General features: G+C 27.3%; 1 protein-coding gene and 2 pseudogenes across 3 annotated transcripts; 2 read left to right on the top strand and 1 right to left on the bottom strand.

Annotated features, from left to right (window-relative positions):
- The first annotated feature begins 4,985 nt into the window (after positions 1 to 4,985).
- LOC111277443 (putative folate-biopterin transporter 7) lies at positions 4,986 to 8,822 on the top strand. Its single transcript, XM_022863890.2, has 2 exons — positions 4,986 to 5,583; positions 7,032 to 8,822. The coding sequence occupies exons 1-2, from the start codon at positions 5,415 to 5,417 to the stop codon at positions 8,069 to 8,071; spliced, it is 1,209 nt and encodes a 402-aa protein (XP_022719625.2). The 5' UTR covers positions 4,986 to 5,414; the 3' UTR covers positions 8,072 to 8,822.
- On the bottom strand, positions 8,383 to 9,220 carry LOC111276933 (uncharacterized; annotated as a pseudogene). The gene is made up of 2 exons (XR_016343588.1): positions 8,859 to 9,220; positions 8,383 to 8,769 (listed from the first exon to the last, which is right to left on the bottom strand). The product of XR_016343588.1 is annotated as an uncharacterized LOC111276933 (transcript).
- Positions 9,221 to 10,123: 903 nt separating this feature from the next.
- On the top strand, positions 10,124 to 11,867 carry LOC111277756 (cytochrome P450 89A2 pseudogene; annotated as a pseudogene). The gene has a single exon (XR_016343809.1). The product of XR_016343809.1 is annotated as a cytochrome P450 89A2 pseudogene (transcript).
- Positions 11,868 to 15,008: the final 3,141 nt, after the last annotated feature.

The following is a 15,008-nucleotide window of genomic DNA, read 5'->3' as shown; positions in this document are numbered from 1 at the left end:
CGCGGTTTTTGGCAAGGAATCAGTGATGAAAACCTTCTTGGGGACCTTAAAAATTGCAAGATTCTTCTGGCAATATTGCAAAATTTCTGCCTCATCCAACCTTACTCCTTGCCTTGGAATCACCGCAGAATTTATCTACATTTGAAAGAAAAAGAGAGGTGGCGTGATCAATTAGTTGTTGAAATTGAACATGTGTTAAATCGAATTTACCAGAAATTTATAGAGCTCTGCAAAGGAAAAGAGAGTGAATTGCTGGAGAAGAAGGAAAAAAAATTAAAAAATTAAAAATAACAAAAAATGTGATAATTTTAGGTAAAAAAATAATAAAATAAATAATTAAATGTCACATTTTAAACATCAAGAGTCACTTTAAATCTATATCAAACCAGGATGGTTTTATGTAATTTATCCTTTTTTTTTTTTTTTATATCTATCAACAAACCCTTTAACCTTTCAACCTGTACAAGTTGAAGCAATTCATTCATCACTAGAAACAATCAATTTCATTCTATAAACCCTAACAACGCCATGTAATCTACCAAATCCCTTCCAAACAATATAAAAGAACAATACAAACTCACCAAATACCATATCATCAAAATAATTATTGGTGCCACATATCCACACTTTTTACTATTTTTAAAGCAATTAAAGAACACAACCAGTTCTCTAAAATCCTCAAATAGTTTTTAGAGTACTCTATGCAAATCCCATCTTTTTCATAAATTTTCTTATATCTATCAACAGATCCCCTTAATCTTTCAACCTATGCAAGTTGAAACAAATCATTCATCACTTAAAACAATCAATTTCATTAGTCAAATTCTGCTAACAGTCTCTTTACTCTATCGAAATTTAAAATTTAATCATTTTATTGTAATTCATATAAATGTAGTTATCATACTATTTAGATTTAATAATCTTAGCTCAATCACAAATTTTGTCAAATTTTTGCATTTAAAAATACTAGTTTGATTATTAACTTCGTTAATATAGCATTGACTTTATTGATGTGGTAACTTAGATGGATAAAATCAATTGTCATGATCTAAATACTCACATGAAACTTAAAATTTGATCCCTCTAGTATAATTCATAAAAATTCCATCCTCATACAAGTTAAATTTAATAATATTGGTCTAATTACTAATGATATTAATCATTCCCTGTTAACTTTGCTGATGTGACTGTTAATTTTGTTGACATTTATAAACATTTAAAAAGTTTATTTTCAATATATGTTCAATTAAAAAGCTTATAAATATTAAAAAAAAAAGAACTAGTTACTCATAAAAAATTATGTTATCAAGGTCTTCGAGTTTATCTAAAACACTATCTATTTGTTTTTTATATTTGATAATCCAAATCTAAAAAAAGTTATTTTTATTTAAATAAAAAAATAAATTATAGAGAAGACACTATCTTTACAAATTTAGTTTGTTTTAGTATATTTAAGGTGGGAGAATATAAAAATTTGATGTAAAAGAGAGCAATGGCAAAGCACGAAGAGCTTCTAATTCCTATTTATTATTCACTTGAATTGGTATACGAGGAAAGATCTCAGTTAGAAGAAGCCTAAATTTGATTTGATGAATGAAAGTCCAAGTTTCTCAAATTCTTTGGTCACTCTGTCAATGTCTTCGCTTGATCTCTTGGATTGATTTTTTTTTCCCATTGACTCACTTAAAAATAAGCGAGAAAGTTTTTATTGAATTGACATTATCAATCGGCATGTTAGCAAGAAAAATAAAGAAAGATAGAAAATAAAAAATTCTTTTTAAAATTTCAAAAAAATTAAAAATTAAAAATATTCAAAATTTTATAAAAATTCAAAACATTCAAAAACAAGAAAGTAAATGTTTTGATTAAATAAATAATGTTAAAATTTTAAAAAATAAAAAATTAAAACATGATTTTTTAAATAATGAAAGCAAATTCAATTTAATATTTCAAAATATGTATAAAATTTCTAAAAGAATTCAAAATATTGAAATTTTTAAGAAAAGAAAAGTGTAATTTTATTCAAAATTTTTAAAAAATGATTTTTAAAAAAAATTAAAATATTAGAAGAAATTAAATTTAATATTATAAAAATATAAAAAATTCAAAAAATTAATTTTTTAAAAATTAAAAATTGATTTTCTAAAAAATCAAGGAATTTTTTAAAATTTGTTGGGATTTTAAAATTTTAGAATTTTTTTTATAATTTTTTAAAAAATTTCATATGTTTTTCTAAAAGATCAAAAATTATGTAAGATAACAAAAAATAACTGATTGTATTAGAAATTGGATTAATATTATCAAATTCAACTTGTAGGAGAACGGACATTTTTAAAAATTATAATAGAGGAACTAAAGTTCCAATTTTATGTCAAAACAAGGACTAGTTGCATAATTTGCAAACTTATTTTATTTATCTAAGTTGCCATTCATCAAGTTGACGCCATATCAATAAAGTCAACACACACATAATTAAATCAACAATCATGTTAACATTTTTAATAATAAACTTTGATAGAATTAGTAAATGAATTAAAATTATCAAATTAAAATGATATGAGAATTACATTTGTATGAATTTTAGTAAAGAGATTAAATTTTAAATTTTTATAAAATACAGAAACTACCGGTGTAAATTAACTTTTCGTTATATTAAATTAAGATTACGAATTAGGCCCTTTAAATCTTCAATAATGAATGAACAAAGTCTAACCGCAATAATTTTTAAAATATCATTTTCTCAAAATTTTATTATTAACTCATCCAAATAAACATAAACAATCATTTTTTATAAATTATATCATTCAACTAAGAAAATTTTAATAAAAAAAAAATGAATATTTTCTAATGTTAACATTCTAGTTATAATAAAATAAAAATTAGAAACCTTAATTTCATTTAATAAAAAATTAAAGACTTATTTTCGTTTTTGAGTAAAATTCCAAGGTTATTAAGATATTGTTCTTTAAAAAATTGAATGGTAAGTGAATTAATTTTTTTAATAAGATTAAGAAGTTCTGAGCTTTGCTTGAGCTTAATCTTCTTCTTGAGTAATGTTAGAGACCTAATCTCTCACATATGTGTGGTGCATTTAAAATGTTATTATTTCCATTATACTTCCCACGACTATCAAACTTTGGTCGACAAAATAAAAAGATTAAGTAGTGTTTAATTTTAGAAAATATAATTATTTTTTATTTTTATTTTTTGAAAATTAAAAAATATGAGTAAAAAGGTATTTGGTACTTGAAAATAAAAATAAAATTTTAGAAATTAAAAATAAAAATGAATCGAAATACGAAAACAAAAAAAAAAGATATTTTTAATTGTGAAAATAAGAAATATGCATATTATTTTTTTCCTTGTATTTTATAAGTTATCATATTTAAATATTTTTTAATATCATTAATTAATAAATATATATTATATTTATAATTAAATAACATTAATAATAATATCATTGAATATTTTATTTATTTCATTATTTTTATATTTTTTAAAAAAAATTATTTTCGTTTACCAAATAAATCTTTTTTAAAATATAAAATAAAAACTATTTTCTAAAAAATAAAAATTAAAAAAAAAAAACATTTTCTCATAAACCTAACTTAACTCATATGGGTTAAGTAGTGAATTAATTGTCGTCATTGTAGATTTTTTTTAATAAAGAGAAATCAAATGGTAGCGAAAACAATATATTCGATTTCGAATGGTAATGAAAACAATATATTTAAGTAATGACTCAATCGTTATCTTTTTTTTCTTTATAAATTTTCTTTTTAATCCTTTTAAGAAGAATAAAATGGATAGTTCAAAATTTTTAAAAAAATAAAATAAATCCTAGAATTTTTATAGCATATAATTAAAGTTATAAATTGTTATTTCTATTGTAATTATATGTATCCACTAAATCTAAAAATGGGTAAATAAAATTCAAATTTTAGAATTATTAAAATAACATTTTCTCAAATATATGTCACCCAACATATTTAAATAAATTCTAGTTAATATTTTAAAAATTACATTAACCAATCAATAAATTTTATCAAAATATAAAATATTCCTTAATATATCAAGGTTCATGTTATGATAAATTAAATTTCATTGAACTAATTTTATGCAATCTAAAATTAAGAATTTATTTTCAAATTTTAATGAATTTTTTGACTCGAAAATCATTGTTTAAAATTTGGCTTAAGTTAAATTGAGTTTTAATTTTTAAATTTTAATTAAAAATCGAATTACTTGAATTTATTTAACTAAGCTTATTTATTGAATAAAAAATAAATTTAATTTTTACATTTAACTTCAAGTTCAATCATTTATATTTGAACTCAAACTTGAATAAATATATATATAATGGTAAAATAATAAATTTTAATTAAAATAATAAAAAATATATATTAAAATATAAAAATTTAATGAGGTTTATAAGTTACTCAAATCGATAATAAAATATACGAATTTAACTCACTTTATAAGTTGAGTTATTTAAATTAAAACTCAACACAATAATAATAGAGTTAAGTTTTAATTTTGTTTTAATCAAATTCAAATACGTGACACTACTATATAAGCAAACTTCTAGTTTTAACTAAATAAAAAATCATAAATGAAATTAAGATACCATAAAAAAATATATCGATAATTGACCAAAAATAAATTGAAAAATGAATTTACTCTCTCTGACCTTTTTTTTTGAGATATCTCAAAATTATATTGTTTTAATATTTAAAACTTTTATTTTTTATATTTTAAAATTATATTTTATTATTTTTTTAACATTAAAAATTATGTAACTTTAATTTTATAAAAAATATTTTAATTTTAATATTAAATATATTAAAATTTAAAATTTTTTTAAAACTCCTTAAAAATTAATATTGCTCAAATAATTTGAGAGGAAGGCAATAATAAAAATAATTTATTTAAATTAAAAAATAAAAGACAAAAAGCCAAAGAAGAAAAAGTCGGTCAGTCCAAATCCAGAGGAAGGGAAGAAAAATAAAGATATTGTAGTTTATCATTATCTAAGGTTTGTTCTAGACAAAACCACAGCCTATTGTAAACTACATTCTAGTACACCAACTTCCATGCACATTCAACATAGTACAACAAAAACAAATCGATTTAACCATCGTCACAGCTACCGCCACCCCTACCGCTGCCACTGTCTTCGTCTCTGCCACCAAAGAACCCTTTCCAAAAACGAAACCAGAACCTGAAGGAAAAGAAAAGAAAAGAAAGAAGAAAGTTCACAAACAAATAAACCTGTTTTTCTAAATTATTATTATTATTATGGTGTCCGCTACGGAAGATGGAAATGGAAGGCGACCCGAAAAGGGAAGGCCAATTGGATCCGAAGTCTTCTCGGAGTCGGGTATTGGATCCAAGGATTCAGGTGTTTTCCATGGATGGCTGTTAACTTTTTCCTGAAAGATAGTGTTAAAGTGGACCCTTCATCTCTTCAAATTCTTCAGAATTCTGCTAATCTCCCTATGGTTGGGAAGCCCCTCCACGGTGTCGTCTCCGATGCCGTTTATATTTCTGGCCAGCATCGTGTTCCTTATATCGCCATCGGTGGTAAAAGTTTTTCATTTCTTTTCTCGTCTTTTTCTCATTGTTGTTGTTTTCTGTTTTATTACAATAATGCCACTGTTTGATTCTCGAAAATGGGAAATCTTGTTTTTATGATTATAGGCATACTGGCTTTATGGAGGAATTTTAAGTTGTTAATTTATATTATTGGCATTGGAGCAAAATGTGATTAATTTTTTATTATGCATAATTTTCTAAGGTCTGACTTTAGTATATTAAGACTAGTTCTGGAAAATGTGATTGCAGAGGAAAAACAAATGAAAGGTCTGAACTTTACTCTGTGGTTCTCCTTTATCTCTTTTTTCTTTGAATAAATTTAGAAATGTGGGAAGTTATTCTTTTTCTTTATGAAAAGGATTTGCTTCACCCCTTTTTTTTTTTTTTTTGGCCTTTTTGTTGAGATTAAATATGCTTTGAAAAAGTAGAGACGTTTCAACTGACAAACGTAGTTGTGTGTGTGTTATTGTGCTTCTAGTTGCTTTTAGCGTCATTTTCGAGCATTTCATTTGGAATGAAGATTGTCCACGGCAACAATATTGGCTATGAAGAATAGAATAATTTTAGCTGAAGCAAACCTTGTGGTCCTGATTTGAAAGTTGAAATTGAATACGTATGTTTGTATGGCGATAACATTCCTTAAAATTAGACATCATTGAAAATGTTATAGGCAAGATGTAATTGTGAGTCTCAGATGAAACTATAGTAACTGCTGACCGGCATTAATTACTAGCTGAAGAATGTAAATATGATAAATATTGAGCTTCAAACCAGATAGTCTTGGAATTAAATAAGAATTTGCAAATTAGGTTCTGTACTTTACTACTTTTCCCCTCTCTCTCTCTCTCTCTCTCTCAATTAAGTATCAGTGAGGTCTTCTGCTTTATCTCAGTCATTCGAATATAAGATCAATGATTTCAGGCTATATATTAACTAGGTTTTATCTAGGCAAGGAAAAATATCTTTATAAACTTTGTTTACAGTGAACCGAATATGAATTCTTAGATTTGATTAGCTGCTAAACATTGGAACCCAAAGTTAGAGAATGTCAAACTTGTTAATTAATCTGAATACCTTAATTTTGTGGAAATATAATCTCTTATTTAGACTGAATATGGCTTGCTGATTATTCAGTCTGTTATGATTAGATGATATCTATTTGGTCTGTCTAGATGACAATAATCTTTAATCAAAGGTTGCTAAGAGGGGGCAATGGTGTGCCAGAGTTTACTCTTTATTCTATTATATCATTCTGGCTGCAGCTGTTTTGAGCCATTATTTTCTTTGTTAATAACAAGGTTCAATACCAGTAGAAGTGGATTATAAATTAGAAGTCATGTCATGTTTTGCTTAGCATTGCTGTATTATTTTATTTTATTTCTTCAATTGGATTTCTAGTTTGTTGTCCATAATTAAGTCTTTCCTTTTTTTTGCAGCTTTCTTACAAGCAGTGTCATGGCTAGCGATAGCAATCCTTTCACAGTTCAACCTTTCAATCTTCACAATGAGCCTATATCTTCTCCTCAGTAACCTTGGCGCTTCAATAGCTGAGGTTGCTAATGATGCCATTGTTGCTGAGATGGCAAAATCCAAAAAGGCTCAATCAGCTTCCTCAGGTGAGCTCCAGTCATTTGTTTGGACGGCTTCCTCTGTTGGTGGAGTCCTTGGGAACCTGTTAGGTGGCATTGCCATTGACAGATTTTCGCCCCAATCAATGTTCCTTTTCTTTGGACTTCTGCTTGTGCTTCAGTTTTTTTTAACTATCTCAGTTCCTGAACGCTCCCTTAACCTTCCAAAAAATCCATCACATGCTGGGATTAGGAAACAGCTTTCAGAACTTTTAGCTGCACTGGAAAAACCTGAGATAGCTTACTCAATAGCCTGGTTTGCTGCATCATATGCCATAATTCCAGTCCTGACAGGAACGATGTTCTTTTACCAAACACAGTATTTGAAGATTGACGCCTCTGTATTGGGAATTTCTAAGGTGTTTGGTCAGGCTGTAATGCTGTTATGGGGTGTCATCTACAATCGTAGCTTAAAGTCAGTCCGACCAAGGAAACTGATTGAAGCAATTCAGGTAACAATGGCAGTATTCATGATTTCAGATGTATTGTTTGCGAAAGGGATTTATCGACAGATTGGGTTGCCAGACTCTCTCTATGTTGTAGTGTTCTCTGGTGTCTTAGAAGTTCTATTCTTCTTCAAGATTCTGCCATTTAGCATTCTGATAGCACAACTCTGTCCTCCTGGATGTGAAGGGTCTCTAATGGCATTCGTCATGTCAGCTGTAGCTCTTGCATTCATAGTAAGTGGATACCTTGGTGTTGCATTGGCATCCTATGTGGGCGTCACAGGAAACGATTTTTCTGGATTTCCTCTTGGCCTACTAGTTCAGGCAGTTTGTACCCTCCTGCCGCTATTCTGGTCGTCATGGATACCTGATGATGTGAAATCCAAAACCAGGACAGAATAAATAATGTTGGCGCTTTCAAAAACGGTATGAAATGCATAGCTGGGAGGAGGATTATTAGCCCTGTTTTATCGTGCTGTATCTTCATTTCTACTTCCTTTTTATCCTTTAATTAGGATTTGAATTGGGATTTCACTCACATATATGCAAGAAGTTGGATATCAGAGTTTAGTTTTCACCAAATAAAGCAAATGCATTAGCTCAAATTTTATAACTTCAATATTTGGTATTGCTGAACAAGTACTCTAGAACCCGATAAAATACCAGCCAGATTAGCCAGCAAAATCGTGGAGTACTAATTCAAGATGTGTAGATTCAAAAGCCAAGCAACCAAGATCAAATTCCCATTCACCAAATATCAGAGCTTGGAACAGCCAAGTAACCCGTACTATAACAGGCAAAAACATCTGCATTAAGACCAACGGAATTTCCAGGTCCATGACAACATTTAGAGACAGCCAACAAGAAGCACAGCCAGAAGCTGTACACTGATTTCACCTAAATCAACTAAACACGACCATCAAATAAACATTCTAAGTTCACTTTCCCACCTTTCAAAAGATTTTCAATTCCTTGAGGAGGGTTTAGACCCAACTTTTGAGCTCTTTACCAACAAGCCAGCCGCGTCATCCCAAGGCATGGTCCATATGTCATGTTCATATCAAATTGCCTGAACACTTGCTCTTCCTCATCAAAATCATCTGTTTCCCAAAAGAAATACAATAACATTCAGTTTCTAGAAACATCCATTTTGAAAAAAAAGAAAAAAGGAAAGGGAAAAGAGAGTGACCTTTGAGATAGAGGGAACCGCCATGAGAAATCAGGGCGGGGCCGTGGGTGATATCGGAACCGAAAGCAGCGGCGTGTTTGGGAGATGGGCTTTTGGTTGACTTTGAGGATTTTGATTTGGTGATGCCTTCAGTTGTGTTGTTCTTCTTCTGCCTGTAAAAACCCTTCATATTCTTCGATTTTGTTTCCATTTTAAATTCAAATTTCGATTTTGTTTTCAGGATTGCTTCTGGAGTTATGGTATTTATATGTGGGTAACAAGCACTATCAAGTTCTGTATTATACATCACAGTATTTATTTCCTATGCTGCGCTGGGCCTTGCCTTCTGATTGTTTTGTATGAGCCTAATGGAATTGTCAAGTTCTCGTTTAAAATATTTATATTTTTTTATTTAAATATGGACTTGTCAAAGTGTGGGATAAAAAGATTCGATTTTATGCTATTTTTTGTCAAATCTATTTTTTTCATTTAGTTTTACAAATTTTAAGTGCAATTTTTAAATATATTATGTTTCGGATTATTTTGTCATTTAAAATCTTAACTTATGAATTTATTTTAATTTGTATTATAAATTAATTAATCAATATACTCTTGCAAACAATTGTATGTACATATTTTTTAAGAAAATAATATGTAAAAGTGAGTTTGGAGTACTTAATTTTAATTATTAAGTGATTTTAAAAAATTTTAATTATTAAAAATAAAAATTAAATAATATCTAATAAATTATGATAAAACATATTTATTTATAAAATATACTTTTATCATTCAATTTACATATTGATATTTTTAAATAATAAAAAAAAAAAACTTAGTTGCAAAAGAAAACAAGTTTATATTTAAAGCATTATTAGTATATTAATTTTATATATTATCAATGCTATCCATTATTCTATTGTTACATATTATCCAATAAATCAAAATATTTTGAAAATTTTTAAAAGTAGATATACAATAGATTGAAAAAAGAATTTATTGGAAGCATTAAAAGTAATGCTAGGAGGTGAATTATTTTGGGAAACAATCATTAGTAACCCAAAATGAATGCATTGAGTGCTTTTGTCTTTGGATTCAATTAATTTTTTTTTCGTTAAAGCAGACAAAATATTTAAAGAATCATTTAAGGAGCAGCTCTAACACCACAAAAAGTTAGCCATTTTTCACCAATTATCGTGATCAACCAGGTTTCGTATCTCTCTCCTCCTCTTTACACTTATTCAAGCTTTTGCCAACAAACTGAAGGACTTTCTGCCTCCCATACCCCTTTTTATCAGCCACACAACTCTCTCACTTTCCCTCCACTTTCAAACCCAAAGGCCAAAGCAAACATGGAAGCCTGGCTCATCATCCTCATCACCATATTCATTTCTCTTCTCCTTAGAGCTATCCTCAACCGCCGCTCATTCGCCTGCAAAGAACCTTCCCCAACTCTCCCTCCAGGCCCAGTTAACATTCCCATTATCTCCAACATCCTATTGCTCAGGAGCACCTTTTCCGAGCTTGAACCAGCCCTCAGGAAACTCCACAAAAAGCATGGTCCAATGGTCACTCTCTACTTCCTTTCTCGCCCTTCTATTTTCATCTCCGATCGTTCCCTCACCCACCAGGCCTTAATCGAAAGTGGTGCTTTATTTGCTGATCGCCCTCAAGCTTCTACCGTAGGCAAGATTATAAGCTGCAACCAACATAACGTCAACTCTTCTACCTATGGTCCTACTTGGAGACTTTTGAGGCGTAACCTTACAGCTGAAATCCTCCATCCATCTCGTATAAAATCCTACACTCATGCTCGGAAATGGGTTCTCCAGATCCTGATAGAATCCTTAATTTCAAACTCAAAAACTGGAGAACCGGTTCGTGTGGTGGATCATTTTCAACATGCTATGTTCTGCTTATTAGTGCTTATGTGTTTTGGTGACAAGCTTAATCAAGAACAAATTAAAGAGATTGAGACTGTTCAGCGGCGTTTGCTGTTAGGCGTGGATGGAAGATTCAATATACTCAATTTCTGGCCTAACTTGACAAGGGTTTTGCTTCATAAACTTTGGAAGGAGTTCTTCCAGGTCTTTGAGGATCAACAGAACGTGTTGGTCCGTTTGATAAGAGCTCGGAAGAAAGTGAAAGAGGAGAGACTGAGCAAGAGTAAAGAGGACAAAGAGGAAGCTGATAACGAGTGTGTTTTGGCGTATGTTGATACTTTGCTCGATCTTCAACACCCAGAGGAAAACAGGAAACTTACAGAACAGGAAATTGTTGGTTTGATCTCTGAGTTTCTCGATGCTGGAACAGATACAACCTTCACCGCTTTGCAGTGGATTATGGCAAATATTGTGAAATACCCACATGTTCAAGAGAAGCTTTTCGTGGAGATTAAAGGGGTTATGGAAGATGGAGAGGAAGAAGTCAAAGAAGAGGATTTGCAGAAGATGCCTTATCTGAAGGCAGTGATCTTGGAAGGGCTAAGAAGGCACCCACCAGCCCACTTTCTTCTGCCTCATACTGTGAGAGAAGACACGGTCCTGGGAGGATTTTTGGTGCCCAAGAATGCTACCATTCATTTCCTGGTAGCAGGAATGGGGTGGGATCCAAAAGTATGGGATGATCCAATGGCATTCAAGCCTGAGAGGTTCCTAAGCAATGACAATAAGACTGGGGACGTGTTTGATATAACAGGAAGTAAAGAAATCAAGATGATGCCATTCGGTGTAGGAAGGAGGATTTGTCCTGGACTCAGCTTGGCCATGCTTCATCTAGAGTATTTTGTGGCAAATTTGGTTTGGAGCTTTGAATGGAAGGCCATTGATGGAGATGAGGTGAGCTTGGAGGAGAAACAGGAGTTCACAGTGATAATGAAATCTCCATTGCAGGCCCACCTTTATCCTAGGAAAAAATAAGATGCTGATATTTTATCAGGATATTAAAGAATACTAGTTTTCTATCACATGCTATGTTATGTGCACGTAATTGTTAACCAACTTATAATTTTAATATAATAAAATAATTTTAATATTTTAATAGTAATAAAATTAAAATAACTATCATTATCCTAAATTAAATTGAAAATATAAATTTAAGTTTGAAATAAATAAATATGACAAAAATTTTACATTAAAATTTTAATAAAAAATAAATATTTAATCTTTCTCTATTTTGACTTTTTTTAGAAGTTTTCTTTTAAGCCTTTTGGTTTTAAGTTATCATCTTCATTTATTTTTTATACATTTCTTCTTTTTTTTAAAAAAATTTTTTAGAGAATTATTTTTTATCATAATTAAATCAGATTTTGTACTTCCCTTTCTTTTCTATTTTATGCTTTTTCTCAAGTTTTTTCTTTTAACTTTTTTGGTAATGGATTTTCATTTTCAATTTTATAAATTTTTGAGGTAATCGATAATTGTTGAACTCATTTAAACTCTTGTTTTTTTATTTATTTGCCATTGAAATTTTAAATTCTTTATTTTAATTTGAAACCATATTGTTATAAAAGCTTTTGTTGCTTGAAATAAAATAAATATATAATGTTTTCTTTTTCATGATCACTTACATTTGCTTTTGATATGTACTTATTTATTTCATATAAATCATTTGTAGTTTAATTTTATAGTAAAAAAATGCATACTTACATGAATTTTACTAATTAAAAGATATTAATTTATAAACATATTCTAAAGAAAAAGATTTGAAGCAATCAAGAAATATTAATATCTCGATATAATTATCAACGATGGCTATTTATGTATTTACAAGGGGTATTAACTAAAACTACTTTTAATATCAAATATTGATTTCTTAAAAAGCCACTAAATATGCATAACTGATTAAAATATGTTATAATAAGAGTTTAAATAACACACTTTACTTAAAGGTATATCTTATCATAATCAAATAGTATTTTTATGTTGTTCTTTAAATATTGAAATACTTTTCTTAATTAACTTTGGTTCAATATTATTATTTTTTGTTAAATAATGAAATAAAAGAATTCTAAAATTAATAAGATATGACTTATTTTAGATAAATATAAGAAGATATTATCATATTTTGAAGGTAAACTATATTTTAAATCTTACACTTTAAAATTGATAATGAATATATTTTTAATATTTGAACTCTTTTTTAATTAAAGTGGAGTAATTTTTTTATTTGATGAACACTTAGTTATATATCTAATATAAGTTATACAAAAAATTCATCATTTAACCGATATTGTTATAAAATTACAATTTATAGAATTCATACTATTATTAGTATTATTTAATCATATATTTTAATTTAAAATATTATGTACTTGAGAAAATAACTTATAGGTGATTTTTCTATGGCGTTTTTTAATAAGTTTAGACTCATTATTTCTTTCTTTCATTTTAAAAATATCTTTAAAGGCAATAATTTTTTGTAGTTGCTATCATTGTTATAAGAATACCACATAACACAACAATTTATTTTTACTAAAGATATAGCATTAATCTAGTTACTATGAATTTATTATCAAGTAGACAATCAATGATACACACATTTAGATAAAGTCATTCCAAATTTTTACTTCAAAAATTGATTTTTTTAATAAAATTATGTTGTTATAATAATTGGTACATTAATATTGTTTTAATCATTTATATATGTGTACAATATCCACAAAATATTTGTAATTCAATACCTTAGTATTAAATGGCAATAAATATAATTTTTTAAATGAATCAAATATGTTACACATATTTAAAACAAATATAGCTCTATATCAATATTCAACCAAAACAAAAAAAATTACTAAATTAGCAATGATTTACTATTATATATTATCAATGATTTACTATTAAGTTATATCACTAATTTACTATTAAAGTATGAATAATTTATTATTAAGTTATTCATACTTTACTACTATGCTAAAATTAATTTATTATAAGTTATCATTAATTTATTATTATCACTGATTTATAACTAAATTATAACTGATTTATCATTACGTTATCAATAAATTATGATTAAATTAACATTGATTTATTATTATAACTAATTTATTACTAAGTTTTGACTTCACTCTTGCTAGTAACTAGAGTTTAGTCATTAAAAACTTCAAGTATAAAAGAATTTATCAACGATTGACAATTAAGTTATCACTAATTTATTATTATCAGTTATTTATTATTAAATTATCAAAGATTTACTATTAAGTTATGAATGATTTACTACTAAGTTATTGATAATTTATTATAAAGTTATAACTAATTTTCTTTGAAGTTAACAATAGTTTACTATAAAATTATCAATGATTAACTAATTTACTATTAAATTATCATTGATATATAACTAAATTATAAGTGATTTATTAGTATGTTATTACTGATTTACTATTAAATTCAATGATTTACTACTATATTATTATGCATTTACTAATTACTATTGATCTATTACTAACTTTTTAATAATTAGCTATTAAGTTATCAATTATTTACCATTATGTTATCAATTGAATTACTACTAAGTTATTTATGATTTACTATTAATTTATTAATAAATTACAATATCTGAGATAATTTTCTTTTTATATAATAACATCATTGTTTCAATCAAATTTAGAATTTTTTACTAATTTTTTTTAATGAATAGGTTCAAGGTAGGTTTATTCTAGTTCCTAATGATGAAACTTCTAGCTTTTCTCTTTCTAACCAATGTTCAATCACTGTTAACTTCAAGTATAAAAAAAATGTTATCACTAATTAATAAATAAGTTGTCAATTACATATTACTATCTTATTACTGATTTACTCCTAAATTATCATCAATTTATCACTAAGTTGTAGATGATTTATTACTAAATTATAATTTACTTACAACTAAATTATAGATAATTTACTATTAAGTTATAGATAATTTATTATAAAATTATTACTAATTTGCTATGAAGTTATTGATGATTTACCATGAAGTTGTTAATAATTAACTAATTTACAACTAAATTATCATTAATTTATAACTAAATTATCATTGATTTACAACTAAGTTATCGATGATTTAATATGACATTATTAGTGATTTACTACTAAATTATCAGTAATTTACTATTAAATTATTAATGATTTACTATATACTATTATGCATTTGTTACTATGTTATCATTGATTTACTTTTGAGTTTTAGTGATTAACT

The sequence above is a fragment of the Durio zibethinus genome, chromosome 7, assembly GCF_047325235.1.
Source record: "Durio zibethinus cultivar Kanyao isolate XHJ-2024 chromosome 7, ASM4732523v1, whole genome shotgun sequence".
Taxonomy (NCBI): Eukaryota; Viridiplantae; Streptophyta; class Magnoliopsida; order Malvales; family Malvaceae; genus Durio; species Durio zibethinus.
The sequence above is the reverse complement of the archived record's forward strand: the minus strand, read 5'-3'. Positions and strand labels throughout refer to the sequence as shown.